The sequence below is a fragment of the Zeus faber genome (genome assembly GCF_960531495.2).
Source record: "Zeus faber genome assembly, chromosome: 19".
In the NCBI taxonomy this organism is placed as follows: Eukaryota; Metazoa; Chordata; class Actinopteri; order Zeiformes; family Zeidae; genus Zeus; species Zeus faber.
The window spans coordinates 19,527,865-19,545,027 of record NC_137206.1 but is presented as its reverse complement, the minus strand read 5'-3'; the positions used below and the strand labels follow the sequence as shown (position 1 = coordinate 19,545,027).

Below are 17,163 nucleotides of genomic sequence, written 5' to 3'. Positions count from 1 at the left end.
CACGGTCATACGTATATGCAGTGAAATGTCATGACACCCGGTGATTACGCACAATAAGCTCTATAAGCTCTAAAAACACTAAAAAAAATACCAAAATGTGCATAATCGACACTTCATGAGGAACAATGTTCCCGCTGCCCAGAGGCAACCGACACCGGGCCGGGACACCGGGCCGGGACACCGGGCCGGGACACCGGGCCGGGACACCGGGCCGGGACACCGGGCCGGGACACCGGGCCGGGACACCGGGCCGGGACACCGGGCCGGGACACCGGGCCGGGACACCGGGCCGGGACACCGGGCCGGGACACCGGGCCGGGACACCAGGCCGGGACACCAGGCCGGGTCGGCAGCGCCCGATTTCCGAGTTTCACTCGAACGCAGCATTCGCTCACGTGGGCCCGAGTCGCGCTGCCCTCCAGCTGCTATAAAAACGCTCCCAGGTGCCGGGCCGCTCCTTCAGGGGGTCACCGGGCTTCCAAGCAGCTGCGTCTCGCTCCTCGCTCCGCCATGGCAGGTACGTAAACACTGCCGCGATGCCGGGGCGGGGGGAACAGCCTTTCCCATCCGTGCGTTCTCACCGAAGCGCGCACGGTGGAAGCGGGCGGGTTTGACAGCTGAGCGACGGTCGCACGTGTCGCACGCCGAGTTCATTCGTCGCGTTTTCTAAACGTCGGGACGCGCTCGCGCTATTCGGTTACGCTGGTCTGACGGTCGTCGGCTCAGAGCAACAGGGAAACACCAGAAAGCAGAACGATCGCGAGTCTTTAATGCTGCTCTGCTACCTGTCCGACTATGTCCTTTTTTTATTTTTTATTTGAAACGCACCGAGTTATCGCCTGTACAGGGCGCCGCAGCAAAACAGTTCTCTGTTCTCGTTCCTTAATACTGGGGGGAAAAAACAACAACAACCTGAATTGGTGGCCAACAATCCGTATCACAAATTGATTTGAACTCTGGTACATTTATTTCAGCGGTCTTAATTAATAAATGCATCCGTAACTGTACATCGTAAGTATGTTTATGTATGTGAACAGGTCTCCCCTTGCGGAAGAGATCCCAACTCCGCCATCGCAGTGGGGCATTACCTGTATAAATAAAGGCATTTATAACATAAACGTGTCATCTTAAAGCCAAATGATTCCGGAACATCCAAAAAAGATATGTATTATTTATTTATTTTTTTTTTTTTGGGGGGGGGGGGGGGGGATAAAAATTTGGGGGCAACATAATGGCCCCTGTCCAGCCATTCATTCTGCTTGATGCAGCCTCACCTCTAGTTCACAGGACCTGAGGAATCCTCACTGAAAGGGAGGGTGGAGCACAGTTATGTAATCAGGACACACTGAGAATTCAGAGCTGGGTCTGGGGTAAATAATGATAATAAAAAACAAAAAAAAAAAGCTTGTTTTTAACTCTCCCCCAATGTGCATATGATGATGCTACACCTCCCCCCCGCCCCCAAATTACAGCTCTAGCAGCCAATTGCAATTGGGGGTGTGGGAGAGCAGAGGAAATGCATTCTTGTGAACAGTAGGGGAGTTTAGTGGCACCAGCAAACTTTTCCTGGCCACCGTAATTGGCAGGCGTGGAAGTTTTCCCCTCCTTGTTGTAATAGCGTAATGTAATGGCTTAATTAATGCATGGTTTGCACATATACAGTGCTCCTATAAGTTGCTCGAGATATAGATCTGCCCTATTGGATGCTTTAGTTGTTGATTATTTTATGAACCCGACAGTGTTTTGGGTTCGTTCTAGGTTTGTGTTTGACACTGCTAATAAGATATTAAATAGGTTGCCTTACTGTTTAATTCTGAGGTTGAGGTTGAGGTAACACTACTTTCTCTGTCACTCTGATGTATGATTATTAAATTGAGGATTTTCATAAGAAAATCCTTGGGCGGATACAAGACCTGGTTACTGAAAGATTTGGCTTTTTCATTTGGTCTGTGACTAATAACACAAATTATGCATATGCCAGTCATTTTAATGTTGTAAAAATTTGAGTGTCTTTGTAAGTCTACAAATAAAAAAAACAATAAAAAAAATAAGAATAAAGGTTAGGCCAGGAAAGACTACTTGTCCAGTTGGTGCAGTCAATTCTGTAGTCATTCATTGCCATTAAATACCAGTTGCCTCCTATGCCTTTGCCTGGAGCTGGTAAGTTGGATTGTTACAAGGGGACATTTTTGATATACTTGGAATATATATTGTATAAATATCATGGATTGGTTTGCCTACAAAGTTCTTGTTGAGTTCCTAGTTCCTTTATGACGAGTGTGTTTATTCTCTCCGCAGACGAGGCTTTTGTCACGTTGGCGACCAATGACAACTACGCCAAGGGCGCCATGGTCCTGGGCAAGTCTCTGGCAAACCACAACACCACCAGGAAGTTGGTGGTCCTCATAGGTCCTCAAGTGTCAGACCCCAGCCGGTGAGTACCTTGACCCGAAGTACAGCGCTTCAGAACAAACACCGGCATCAATTGCATGGTCCTGTTCCGACCTTCACCCCGGAACGTTCTGAACCCCCAGGTCAGTTCTGAAGGGGATCTACGACGAGGTGAGGGTGGTGGACGTGCTGGACAGCGGGGACACGGCCCACCTGGCCATGATGAAGAGACCCGACCTGGGGATCACCTTCACCAAGCTGCACTGCTGGACCCTCACACATTATTCCAAGTGTGTCTTCATGGACGCAGACACGCTGGTGTGTTGGCTTGAGTCGCAATTTTATTCAACACCGTCTCGAATGTTCTGCGATTCGTTATTGTGCGGTCTCCATGCAACGTATCGTGCTTGTTGCCACGCCCCAGGTGCTCTCCAACATAGACGAGCTGTTTGACAGGGAAGAGCTGTCAGCTGCTCCTGACCCTGGATGGCCCGACTGCTTCAACTCTGGTGTGTTTGTCTTCCGTCCCTCCATGGAGACCTACGAAAAACTCCTTCAGTATTCTACAGAGCATGGCAGCTTTGATGGTAAGCAATTTAATTACAATTTTTATTGTGTGCATGGTGCTAGTTTCTGATCCCTGGATCCCGAGGTCAAAGTTCTACATTGAAGTCAGTCTGTCACTGCAATTTCCCTGCCTCATTTTTTTTAAGTATTACAAGAATCAGGATAGGAGGAAAGTGGGAGTATTTGTCGTGTTCACCGCTGGAAGATGTTCAGATGTTTACAGCGCATTAACAGTCCTATGACAACATTCAGAGTCGGTACATAAGTGTTGAGTTGTTGGTTAATCTGTTTTGAAAAACATGCTGTTTATCTTTACTCCAAGTGAAGCCTCTCTCGAGCCGGGGGCCCGGACACAAGGCTCTCCTGTCACAGGCTGTCAAGCCAAGCAGAGTTATTCTCAGGGGCTCTCTTGGGTGCGGTGTAAGTTAAATTTGGGAGGCCCTCTCTCACACTGAGCACTGGCTGACATTCAGCAGCTCCCCCCCCCCCGAGACGCGAGCGAGTTGTGGTGTTCTCCAGCACTGCATACCGGCTTTTACAGAACATCATTGGTGAAAATAACCGCTCGCGGCACATCCCTGCTTATGTGCTGCGGTTTGGACCTTATTGGCCACCTTTCCCACTAAAACACGGTTACAGCTGACCTCTCTCCAGGAGTTGTGTAAATCGGCTGGCATTGGCAAACCGCTGTAATATCTTTCTTTTTTTTAATTTTCCCCAAGCAGCTAGTAAGCTTTTCAACACAAAAAGCACATTCATAAACGACTTTCTTTATAACTTTTTTTTTTTTTTTTTTAACGCTTGCATAAAATGGGGCATACAGTTCTGCCACCTCATCTGGTCTTCATATTGGCTCTTGTAACAACTACACGATTGTATTATGTCATATTTTAATGGCATTGATATAGTAGGAAGGCAATGCAAGCCAGCAGTCCAAATGTGAGCGCCTAGTGTTCGTTAACATGTATTATGACACCGTTACTATTCCTGCTAATCCTTATGCTTTACTTTAGTTCCAAAGTAAACAATAAAAGAAGCATCTATTACTTGGGATCCCCAAAAGCTGGTGTCCTCAAAAAATTTGAATAGAACTCAGAAAAGATTTATCAGAAAAACCAATTAGTCCACTTAATAGCGGTATGTGCTTTGAAGTGAAGACTCGTGATTCATTATGGACGCCTCATTATGGCATTTGGCAAGGAATCAGTTTGTCTGCCATCACAATTATTGTGAAATGACAAAAGGCGGAACAGTATTAGTTTCCCGTAAGGCAGGGGTTCTCAAACTGGGGAGTGGGGGGTCGCCAGATGATTTTCCGAACATGCACAAAAATAAGGAAAAATGTGTTCTAACGAAATTTTTACACAGACTAAAATGCATTTTCTGAAATAATTCTCACTTCAATTATTCAGTAGATGCACAATGAATAACTTTGCTCGGCTCCATTTTCCATAAGGGAGGCCGAGAGAAAGTGACAGCACTTGTGTTATGCCCCTGTAACCATAGCAACTCACTCCCCCGTCCTGTCCCCGATGGTGCAGGAGGAGAGGTCAGGAAAAACTGCTGCGCTGCGTGCATGGGAATGTAAAGATGCTGGAAATGTATATTTCAACTGATCAAAATGCGGGATATTCCGTCTGGTTGCGGGACACCAATTGGTCAAAACGCAGGACGTTTGGTCACCATTCGAGCGATATTGACTATGATGGGGTGGAAAGTTGCATAACAGCTCATGAAATGTATCAAACCATAGCGGCACCGTCTTTACGACACAAACGCAGCACGAATGGGAATAATTTTTTCAAATTATAATCACTCTGGGTGCCAGCTCCACGGAGGTTTGTACATGTACTTAACGATGCTGTTGTTAAATCGAGCATCAGCAAGTCGGAATGACGGGGTTTAACAGGCTTTTTTTTTTGTTTTGTGTTTTTGGGGTGGGGTCGCCAGCCAAAACGTTTTAGAACCCTGCTCTAAGGGATAATCTCTAATTGTTAATGGAAAATGTCTAATAACAAAGAAATATCATTTGCTTAATTGACCCTATGACTAAATGTTGTTTATCCCTTAAAATCTCTGTATTGCTAAATTGCACACTGTTGACCTGGTGGTATGTTGATGAATAAAGCCATCTTATTTATAGCAAACAATGTCTCTCCATGTGCAGTAGGCAGACTTAATGCCCATTTGACCTTTACAGCCTTTATCGGTATGTGTTGTTCATTTGCTAATTTGTAAATTTGAGGGGTGTCACGGTTCTCCAAATCCAGAATTCCATTGAAGCATTTGTATTTTTTTTCAACACAGACGGCTATGACATTGTTAGATTATAGTCTTGATTTTTAAAGGAAAAACACTCTTTTCTCAATAACTTTTGTTTGAATAATAATCATAAATCATAACAAATATGGCAAAATTTAAACGAAACACCTCAGCAGTTAAGAGCTTTATGAAAACTAGACTTTAGAATAATAAACAATAAGTTACCTATTACACTATTTTGACATCACCAAAATAAGAAAATCTGTTGCCATTTTTGCCAGAGGGGGAACGCTGGCAACTCCCAACCAAATTTCATGAAAGTCTGTTTCGGAGCTGGGCGAGCCGCGGTCGACTCTGCGGAGGGGTCCGCATCCCACCCACCCACCCAGCGCATACTGCATTTGTTTGCCGGCGGATCTTGACCGCCCCAGTATGGCGGCTATGTCGGACAATAATACTGACAAAATACGGGGACAATCTTGAACCTGCTTGTGATTTTGAAGTTCGAAATCGAACGCTCATTTCAATCGATTTTCGAAATGCGAATCGTGACCCCCCCCCCAGTACAGCCAATGGATGCGTGTCTGGCTTGTGGTTCCACTGCACTCTGCTGCCAAGACAAACTGGCAGACTGAGATGCACATTCTTGCTGGGTCGTGCTCATCCCCTTCAAATGAAGATGCTTGTTCCTATATTCGGTTTTGTGACGCTGCAGGGGAGTATGAAGTAAAACTGTGGTTGGTGTAAATCACAGAAGGCTGTACAGACCTGTTCTTAGCTCGTAAAGCAACTCACCGTTCCGTCGGCTGACTGTTGTATCCCTTTCTGGCTGCACACCAGCCTGGGAGCCAGCCGACTCTGTGCTACGCAACGAGGGCTTTTAATTTGAAATTTTATTTTTTGCATTTTTGCAAAAATAAATGTTCAGTCTCCTTGCTGGTGTTTCCAACACATTCTGAAGCATGATTACAGCTTTTGGTGGTTGGCCGGTAATTAACAGGCAGCTCACTTCATGCGCTTGTAAATACAATTTTGTTTTAAAGGCTTGGATTTAAGTTATTTTGTTGGTGTTAATGAACTAAATGTTCAGTCACCCTGCTGGTTGTTCTGGCATATTCAAAACAGGGATGTTCCTAATGACTAATTTCACTGACGTTTAAAGGGAAATTTAAACTTAGACTAGTCTACCAGTCTAAATGTCAGAAGAAATGTTGCATATATTATAGGAGCCATTTGAAACCGTTAATCACATTCTTTAATAACCAGATAGTATTTGAAAGGCCCCGGCGGACGGTGCGGCGGTGGGCCGAAGGCGGGCTATAGAGATGTGAGCTTTGTCTCTCTTTATTTGACTAGGGTTTGTACGAGTCTCTCACTGAAGAGTCAGGTTTTCGAGTCATTCCAGTCACCCAGAGCTTTAGGAATCCCCATCCCCCCCCCCAGCGCCCATAGAGCATGCGCACCGCAGACTTCTGCCGGCCGAGGCGGGTAACTTTCGGTCTAGCCCTCCACTAACTTAAATGGGATGAAATCATTTGTGGCGCGGCTCTTCTACACTTTCCAGATGTTATCCGAACCGAACGGATGAAATTGTGATGAGAAGAGTCGTAAGGGGGTTGTGACGCTTAAATTTTTTTTTTAATAAAAACATATTTAAATGAATTAAAAGAAATCCACTGTTTCACAGCAGCTCCTTTTCCCGTGTGTGGGGGGGGGGGGGATGCTTTTTACGACATCAGATTAGCTTGGAAGCTGTTCCTGGGGGCTCGCTCCAAAGAAGCTCTCAGCCAATCAAGAGCTACTCTCAGTATCAAGACGTCCAGTCACTCGCTCACGCCGGCTAAACCAACGAGTTCCACCGATTCACACCATCATGCCCTGACGTGCTGCAGGGAAATGATCGTATCATGGTGATGAAAGACCGACAGTTCTCGAAGGCAAAAACGTTTAATTTTTAATGGGTAAACGTTTAATGGGTCAGGAAGGCCGTGCAGTGGCTGCCCGACTCGGACCTTTGCCCTCCGGGCAAGGAGAGTGACTGTGAGCGATTCGCAACCTGAGTCACGGACTCAAGGCTTACGGACTCGGGTTGCGAGTCACTCGCCGGGAGATCGAGCGAGCGAGTGATTGATTGGTGACGGACCAAGCCCAGGGGCCGGGGCTCCGGGCTGCGGGTGCGACTCGGGCGAGTACGGCGTTGTTACTAGCGACAGAGAGGTTTATTTTCTCCCAGGGCAAGGTTAATACAGCAGTTAACTTGATACGTTTCCACAAATCCAGTTATTAATAATAATGCACAGTAGTGTGAGTGACACATTGTCTAGCTAGAAGGAGGGGCGAGTCAGTGAACGAGTTAGTGGAGATGATGAACCGATGTAATGTTTAAGCGGTGTAATTAACAGGCGGCTCGCTTTTCCGTTGGCGCTTGTAAAAAAATATATATATATTTTGTTTTTATCTGTAATGTAGCAGAGTGTTAATAATGTTCGTTAGAACATTCTTTCCCAGGCCGGGATTTCAACCATTTTCTGACTCTCCAAAAATATGTTTAAATAATTAAATGAACATCATAGACGTGGGACGATTAGTCGACTAATGGCTTGAACCGACGGCTAATATTCAACTAGGAAAATCTGAAGTCGAGGGCAGCGCTACATCTTAACAAGATGGCCGCCACTGATGTAGCACGGTCTTAAACTAACTATATTTTCTCTAAAAAGCTTTTGTTGATAAGAAAGACGTTTGTTCTGCTTTGGACTGGATTTGATAAAAGTTTAATTTACCAGCTGGCCCGTTGCTCAGCACTGTCACACGTTTTGTTGCTCTGATTGGTCTATCCAATTGTGTCCAGAGACATTTTGGTCTGCGGGCATTGGTAATACCCATTGGGAATTTTTAAATGAACTGAGATTTCAAGACCAGTACGTATTTGTGAATTGGTCCGGGCGAGGCCAGGTTGCTCAACACGTAACTCTGAGTTTCCGATAGAACAAATCGGTGTGGGTCCACGTGTCCTGGAAGAATTAATGTCCTGGACACATGGATTCTGGTCAAATATTATTTGTTTTTATTGAGCTTAAAAACAATTCATAGGCAAGCTGTATAGAGAAAGGCATGTAGATTGATAATATATTTTTTTTATTGAATATTCAAAATGAATTAAACTCCTATTTTAAAAATAAATATTACTACTTGAATATAAATAATTTGTTTGAACAATGAATTAAAGTGCAGCTGCTCAAATTAACATTTAACTTAAATAGAATTGACCAAAACAAAATTAATATGGAAAGTAGGTCTAAATAAATAATAGTCTCTGGTGTTGTGACGTCCAGTCTGCATATTTTACAACACAAAGGAAATTTACAGTCTGCTTTGGGTCGAACTTAAAGAAATATGGCTAGAGTTATTGTTTTACCGCCCAGCACTTATTCAAATTGTGCAAAGAAGGAATTATTTTCACCTGAATTTATGACCGGAGAGACTTAACTATGTCGGACTCGAGCAGATTTTCCCGGGCAAAAACTGTCAATTACCATGTAACGTGAACTCTGACCTTAATGAAGCCCGGTTTTGAGCTCTTTATGAGTGCGTGATCATAATGAAATCAGCTGTTGATTATGCACTTCTTCAATTTCATCCCCGCAGCAAGACTTGATAGTCACCTGATATGTCATAATACTGCCAGACCCTTTTAAATTGGGCCGGTTGAGAATTGATCCGGCGAGACAAATAACATGGAATAACAGCGCACAAATGGGAAAAGAAGATGCCGTGCTTAAAATGTCTCCAACATTACTAAGCATATTCTAGACATTGGGGGGTGTGCCCTGTAAATGTCAAACAATCAATCTCTCACAAACTGAGCTCAGTAAATCCTCATCCTCGAGTTAAAAATAAAATAACCCTTTTGATATTAAGTCAACAGTGCAATGAAGGGATCCCAAAATTGCCGATGCCCAACGCCGCAGCTTAAAGGATATGTTTGGGACTCATCAATGCCGGCCTTGTTGAAATGTCGTTCCTCATCGTTTATTGCCGTTTATTGCCGTTTATAGCGCAACCTCATTGAACATCTGACGAGTGAGAAACTTCAGAATCCCTCTGCTGCAGCTTCTCGCTGTGCTTAAAAAAAAAAAAAAAAAAGCTGGAATCTCACAATATTATGCAGCCATGAAGTGAACACAATCAGAATGACGCGCTGCGAACTCTGCTTATTATTCTCCTTGTGACGAAGGGGCTTCCTGAATTCACAAAATGTTATCTTAACTTAAAGACGTGTTTCTGACGTCTGGGGGGGGATGGAACCAGGGTGTGTATAACAGATGAGAGCGCATGTCATTTCCGTGCTTGGGCGCCACCCCATCGTGCCGCAGACGACCGACCATGAATCTATTTTAAAATAAAGTGCCGTGGTTTCATAGTCGCATGTCATATAAATGATATCGACATTTTCCACGTTCAAACTCTTCTCTCTTTTGGCCCACGGACAGGGGCCTCCCAGCAGGGGGCGCCTGCGCTTGCAGCTCCAGTTAAAACGGGTCCAGCTCCCCAAAAACACTCAACCAAGATGTTTGGCGTATTAACTTTGTGCGGGCGCAGCTCTAACTGCAGCAATGTTTATAGTCTTTTGTTTTCATTTATTGCTTGGCTAAATAAAAACAGATTGTGCAACACAATCTCATGCGCAGTGCGCCCTGTAGGCGGGTAGAGCGGCCTGGGTTGCCAGTCCCCGAACACATGTTTACTTCAGCTGTTCAACGCTCCTATTTAAACAATCACCGTTTTTAAAAGTAAAGTGAGTCAACTCTCCGTTGTCAATCAGCAGATGACAACCAGTGTTTACTGCTGCCAAGCTGTGCTCTGTCCCTGCTGCATATGTGAAGGAAGACATGACTATTTACTTAGTGTTTTGGCTCTTCATTGCCATACAAAATGTCATTCTTTATATACGTATAGTTTGTTTATTTCCCCCAATAATCACCTGCTTCACCTTTGGTCAATGGTGATGTTGATTATAACTAGCAGTGCGCATTGTCAGGGTCACTACTGTTTAAGTACGGTGCTGTGGATGTGTGGGAACTCTGGTACGCTGGCTCGTCTCAACTAGTTTCGACAGACTGTAAACTACGTTAAGAAACCTCAGCATCATTCTGGATGTATACCCTGTCGACAAACCGGTGAACCAACGTTCCTGAAACCTGTCAAGACGGCTTCCAAGACGAGGCCTATGTCATTAATGCTGCTCCGCATAATGTTGTTAAAGTGCAGAGTCATGAGAAATGTCAGATTCAAGAGTCTTGAGTGGAAGGGCGGCGGATCTAGAAGGAATCCGAACCTGGATCTTTCAATTATACGTCTTCATCACCGCCATGTTGGCACGGTCGCAGAGTCGGAACTCCCACTCCAGAAAAACTCATTTTATTTTTTTTCCCCCAAAACTTTTTTCTGCTCCACGTAGATCATTAACCCTTTGAATATAAAAACGACTGATTGAAATCGCGTAAGAAATGTAAACGTTATCGTGCTTTGTGATCCAGGAAACCGCAGCTCCCCCCGTTCACTTGCATTTGTTTACAGGCGGTCAGGCGGAAACTGTCTGGCCCATTTCCAATATGGATGCAACGTTGACGTGGGATTTATTTGGCGTGGGTTTTAAGCCTGACGCAACCGGAACGCCCAAGGACGTATCTGTCGTTTTTAGTCCTCAGCCAGTGACTCGTTTCAGCATGGCGCTGCGCGACCAGTCCTAAAACTCCTTGTAGCTCTATGGCAGCACATATTCTATACATCAGAATCATGACGTCTTTTGATGACGGACACCGCTGAATGGCTGCTTCCATCAGTGACTGTTTGCTCAACTCCAACTGCCAGTTCCTATTCACACATTGCACTTCACAGGTTATTATTTTCAGAGTTGAGGGGTGTGTGTGATGCTAGGGTGTTTTTTTTTTCCCCCCCCATCTCTTCTTTAGGGGGGGACCAAGGGGTTTTGAACGGCTTCTTCAGTAATTGGGCAACAGCGGACATATCCAAGCACCTCCCCTTCATCTACAACCTCAGCAGCATCGCTATCTACACCTACCTTCCAGCTTTCAAGCAGTAAGTACATGTCACGTCTGAAAAATGTTTTAAAGATGACTGCTGTAAAAAATCCTAAGTATTCTGTGTTGTTCTGTTTTTGCCTAAAAGTGCCAAGTATGTTGTCATTGTTAGGCTTGTTTTTTTTTTTTCGTTCCTCGTTCAAGTTTCAAGTTTGTGTCTGTAGTACTTATGGCTCTGTGAGTGTGAAGTCTGAGCTCTAGGAAGGAACATTCACACGAGGGTGTTTTCACCTACAACATGACATCAGGTTTCTTGTCAGTTTAAACCCCAACCCCCCCCAACAGCTGATACCAAAGACCAAAATAGAGCCGTTTATTTAAAGAACTTTTATAATGTTTGTCGCCTCTGCAAATGGCAGGTCATTATGCTCACTCTCGCTCTCTAGCAAACACTCTCTCTTTCTGGCGTCTCTAATGAACACCGAGCGCCTGACGCTAACAAGGTGTTTGATGGGACTCCTAATATCTGAGTAACGGACCTTTCCGTTCTTGTCAGCGCAGATAGACTTCAGAGTCACGGCGTATAAAGCACTCACAATATATTCAGCGGACAAGATGGCAATTACTAGCAGAGGAAAGCATGATCGCGGAATTCTCAACCCTTGAAACCCAAGGGAACAATTTTGATTCTTTGAGTTGACAAGGCTCATTTGTTGGTCTAAATATTTATTCAGGTTGGGCGCAAAGGAAGAAATCAAAGTGTGTGTGTGTGTGTGTGTGTGTGTGTGTGTGTGTGTGTGTGTGTGTGTGTGTGTGTGTGTGTGTGTGTGTGTGTGTGTGTGTGTGTGTGTGTGTGTGTGTGTGTGTGTGTGTGTGTGTGTGTGTGTGTGTGATTCAAGATTTGTCATGTACATATATGCAGTGAAATGTAATGAAACGCACCCGGTGATAGCACACAATATGTCCTAGGAAAAAAAATAAAAGTAGAAAATTCCTTTCTAATAGACCGACTAACTGACTCCTAAAACGTAATACAGTAAGTTGAATACTTATTGAATAAGATAAAAATATATAGAACAAAATAAAATAAAAATAAATTGAAATAAAATGGAATAGATAGAAGGAATATGCCTATGTGTATATACAGATATGTGCATTTAAAGTGGCATGTGAATTGTGTGTTTGTGTGTTTCAGATACGGTGGCAATGCCAAGGTGGTCCACTTCCTGGGGGAGACGAAGCCATGGAGCTACACTTTCGACCCCAGCTCCAGACAGCTGAGAGGAGGGGGAGGCGTGCAAGAGGCCCCACACTCATCCTTCCTCCTGGAGTGGTGGAGCCTGTACTCCAGCACCGTGGTTCCCATGCTGCACGAGCACTACGGAGACCAGCCCTTCCACTCTGGATGTGTAGAGGTAAAGGAGCTGAATAATATTAACAATAAAACTCTATTTGGATTTTAACATCAGTATGATTTGAATTGTGTTTTAAGCCCTGGATACAATGTCTAATCGTGTTCTTATTCATCAAATGAAGTTCCAGTTGAGTGACATGGTCACTTTTGACAGTGCTCAGGTATGGAACCTAGGATGTGGCTGCACCGGCTCCTTGACAGTTATTAACCCTTTAGTGCCTCGTTTACTGCACTTGGGTGTGTGTGTGTGTGTGTGTGTGTGTGTGTGTGTGTGTGTGTGTGTGTGTGTGTGTGTGTGTGTGTGTGTGTGTGTGTGTGTGTGTGTGTGTGTGTGTGTGTGTGTGTGTGTGTGTTCTGTAGAGTAGTGATTATATAGTCTTGGCATTTTATGAATACTAACGTTGTTATTGCTGTTAGTCGACGTATTTGTTGCAAAGGCTGCAAAATATGAACGGTTCTCTTAACACCCCAAGGCTTGTGTGACATTTGAGTCGTTGATCGTTCTCCTGAAATGAATTTCGATGCTTTTCCTCTTTTTTGTTTCCAGGAGGAAAGGCTGGCTTCACATGCCGCAGCCGCCCCCCCGCTGTCCTCTGAGGAGCGGAAGGAGAGATGGGAGCAGGGACAGGCAGACTACATGGGAATGGACTCTTTTGAAAACATCCAGAGGAAACTGGACGCCTTTCTCAAATAAAGAAAACATTAAGCTGTGTCAAAATATGCACTTGATGTTTCATTAAATGATTCCATAGGTCATCAAAAAAATAATAATACTGTAATGCAATAAGCTTAGTCTTTTCCACTCTTTTTTTTTTTTTTTTTTTTTTCTCCCCCCCTCTCAGTTTTGAAGAAATTCACACTCCGCAACAAAAAGCCAAAATGACTTCTACTGAAAGATAATGGCGGTTCAACCCGCCGGTAGCATCTGGACTGTCAGGCCACGCTTCAGTCATGATGACGTCATCTTCTATCTCAGATCTGGCCTCCTTTCCCGGACAAAATGTGAATTCTGCATTCAATGCATTGTTACTCTCCTTTCAATACCCGTTGATATAAACTGCATTAAAACAGATCTAAACGGGCTTGGAGATGGCGGTCCTCTCTGCGTGACTTTCTTTGAACATGTTTTTTTTTTTTTTAAGTGAAATGTATGTCTCAATTTTTACATGCAAAAACAAAACAAGTTTACAACACCTTTAAATATTAAATGCCGACTGTTGCGTGGCTTTTTTTTTTTTTTTCCCCCACTCAGTGTCTTTATTGCCCTTACCAGACCTGAAGTGCCTGAAGCCTCCAGCTTCCTTTCTCTTTGCTCAGTTTCCTGTCTTCTCTCGACCAGAAACTCAAGCTGCTGTGTTTGCACCAAGCTCCTTAGCTCAACACTGTCTTCCTTCATCTGAATATCGACTGTTCCAAAGCCTCTTTCACCTGCTGAATAAAAACCTCTTCAAAAGTATGGATCGGACGGGAAAGCTTGTCTTTTGTACTTTGCGGAGTTCTTTGTAGTAGGAGAAATACAAGGGCGTACTACAGTTCATTCTGTTTCAGCCAATGAACCAGCTTGTCTTACTCCACCACTTGAACACATGATGGCTGGTTACTTATCGTTTCTAGTTTAATAAACCGTATGGATGGGGCATGGATTTTGAGATCAGCATTTGATCAGTGGCCTAGAATCAAAGCATTGTCAATAATGGGCCCTTGTTCTGTAGAATATGTATTTTATAATCTCAAGTGTTCTGTGGGGAATTGGTCTGCCACTGCCATCTAGTGGCCATGGCTTCTGAAGCGGCATGAATATTTGGATTTTAGAAAAATAAACACCTTTTCAGTCCGGAATGCAGAACTGAGTAGATGCTGGGAATTCCTCACGGCCACATTTCCATTCACTATATGCAAATGAATGGCGCTCTTCTACGCAACAGTGTTGGTAGGAGTGGTTGCGCCGAGCTGGTCCTCAGCTCCCGATACCTCCTTGGTTGGTTTATACAGCTTCCCCTAAAAAAGCTAAATATCTAAATGCTGAGGTAGAGTATATGGTTGACAATGATACGGCGGTGCCTTCCTCTTCAAGCTGGGCTCCTCCATGTTTGACAGTGCCTGAAAGTGACAAGATTTCCCGGTTCCGTTCAGGTTTTCGAGAGGTCAACAATGTGACGAGGCCAGATTCCTTTCCATCGCCTCGTGTGGAGGACTGCGTAGATGAGGTGGGCGCCGCCGGGTGTGTCAGCAAATGTGATCTGCTCAAGGGTTGCTGGCAGGTGCCCTTATCCAAAACAGCATGGGAAGAGGCACCTTTTATCACTCCACCTGGGCCGTGCTGTTTGGGTTAAGGAAGGCGGCGACCACGTTTCCACGACGACTTTTAAAGTCGTCATATGGCTGTACTACTCACACTACACAACTTTCTGTCTTGTGATCTGGAATCTTGAAGTCGTCACAGTTTCACACTACACGACAGATCGGCGACAGGGGGTCACACATTACAAGATCTTTCACCAGGAGGAATCCCCTATGAGTCTGACGGGCTTCCAAGCTACCCTTTGTCACTAAAACACGCAAGAAGCAACCCCGGAAACGACGCCATATTGGATTACTTATTCGATTTTTGATCACCGTACCAATAGAAAAAACTTGAAATAATAAATATATTTTTAAAAAACCTAGAAAAGAAAATTAAAATAGGTATGTTGTGCATTTCTGGCAGCTGCTCCGTGCACTCCCTTCTCTCCTTCTCGACTCCCTCCCCTCACTCCTTGCCTGCTCTCATTTGCTGTAGCTCAATGCCTCGCTCCTGGGTCGATCCCGACGCGACCAGACATTAAACCTGCTTGATGCCCCGCCGGCGTCGGCGAGCGGTCGGATCGCGTTGGGAGCATTTCTCGCCGCGCGCTCAACGCTCCCGGGGGGCCGGAATTACCGTTGTTTCCGTCCTGTTGTGGCACCACTTACCGACTCGCTGAAAGTCAGGGCTCATTTTGTCTGTTTGCGAGGTCCACCAAGTGCCAGGAAGCTTTCCATAATGTCAACCCTCTCTCGTGTTCTCGCGTTCAGTGCCAGTGCCGGCCGCGCCCCGCCCTGTCACCTGGGCCCTGTGTGCCCGTTCTCCTTTAAAAACCCACCTTGGAGCTCGGTTGTTCTTTCTTTCTCCCCACCCATTTGGTTTTGGTCGACGTTTGGTTCGCGTTGCTGCGCCGTACAACGTCACACTCAAACAGCTGACCTTACTGACGACACAGACACTGTTAGTTTAAGTTTTTCTCTTTTCTCTTTTAATAAAAAATGTGTTAACTGGCTTGGGTTGTGCGTGTCCCCTTCCTCTGTCACGGCCGTGTGGCCCAGTTGTGACAACTTCCATTTAAAAATAATCGCAAATCATCTCCAAAACCCGTTAAACAGTCTTGTAGGTGCAGGTGGTCAATGGGCTGAATAAGTTAAATCCCAATGGAAAAGAAATGGAATGGTTGTGTCCCTACCACGGCACCAGCACTGAGGCCTTACATCACTCAGACGCTGTCAGGCTTTTTCTAGTGGATTCACCATCGTTCAAAGTAATCTTTTACAAGGTAGTGACAAGAAATAAGCTCTACAAGGGTTTTATATTCCTAAAGTCCAATCGTGACTATATCGGTGCTTGACAGTATTTTGGTAAGGTTTGAGTTATTAACTCAAGTGATTTGTGGACTCCATCAACCCGCGCATGCGCACAACGACTTCTCGGTTGTAGCATGCGTGGTGCCATCTTGGCGAGGTGGCGATTGTTGATCGCAAACTCCTTCCACAATACTGAACTGATATGGATGAAACTCGAACGACGCCATGTTGGAACTGCCCCGAATGTACATGTTATTTAGATTGTCTGTGAGTTCGTCTGATCCATGACAGTCCCATCTGCACGTGCCACCATCTTTGTGCGGACCCGGTTGTTGACCAATCAATAGATTGCAATGCTATCATGGGCAAACCGCCATTTGCACAAGCGCGCGTGGCACCGATGACAATCAAAAACAAACAGTTTTCTTTTTTTAAATGATTCCACAATAATGGATCTGGATCAAACTTGGACGACGGCATGTCGGGACCGCACTGAATACACATTTTATTCGTCTTGACTGAGTGCGGTGGATCCATGGGATCCACACACCACTGATGTCAGTTTTTCATCAACAAAAACAATAGTATCCTAATTATTATTATTAGTATTGTGTAATCAAAATAATAATCACAATTATAATTATGATTATTATTACCATTATCATTATTTATTATTATTGTTGTTGTTCTTATTATTGTTACTATTATTATTATTATTATTATAATTATTATTGTTATTGTTGTTACTATTATTATTATTATTATAATTATTATCGTAAATATTATTATTATAATTATTAACATTATTTTTAGCATCATTATTATTGTAATTATTATTATATCATTATTGTTGTTATTATTAACATTATTATTGTTAGTATTATAATTATT

The 17,163-nt window shown here is 44.3% G+C and overlaps 1 protein-coding gene across 2 annotated transcripts; it reads left to right on the top strand.

The window, feature by feature from the left end:
• The first annotated feature begins 437 nt into the window (after nucleotides 1-437).
• On the top strand, nucleotides 438-14,134 carry gyg1b (glycogenin 1b). 2 transcript variants are annotated; one of them, XM_080020647.1, is made up of 8 exons: nucleotides 438-517; nucleotides 2,299-2,434; nucleotides 2,535-2,709; nucleotides 2,816-2,978; nucleotides 11,196-11,322; nucleotides 12,460-12,679; nucleotides 12,801-12,839; nucleotides 13,226-14,134. In XM_080020647.1, exons 1-8 carry the CDS (start codon nucleotides 511-513, stop codon nucleotides 13,370-13,372), a joined length of 1,014 nt encoding a protein of 337 aa, XP_079876773.1. In that variant the 5' UTR covers nucleotides 438-510; the 3' UTR covers nucleotides 13,373-14,134. The 2 variants fall into 2 exon arrangements, with proteins under 2 accessions (XP_079876773.1, XP_079876774.1); XM_080020648.1 differs by lacking the exon at nucleotides 12,801-12,839.
• Nucleotides 14,135-17,163: the final 3,029 nt, after the last annotated feature.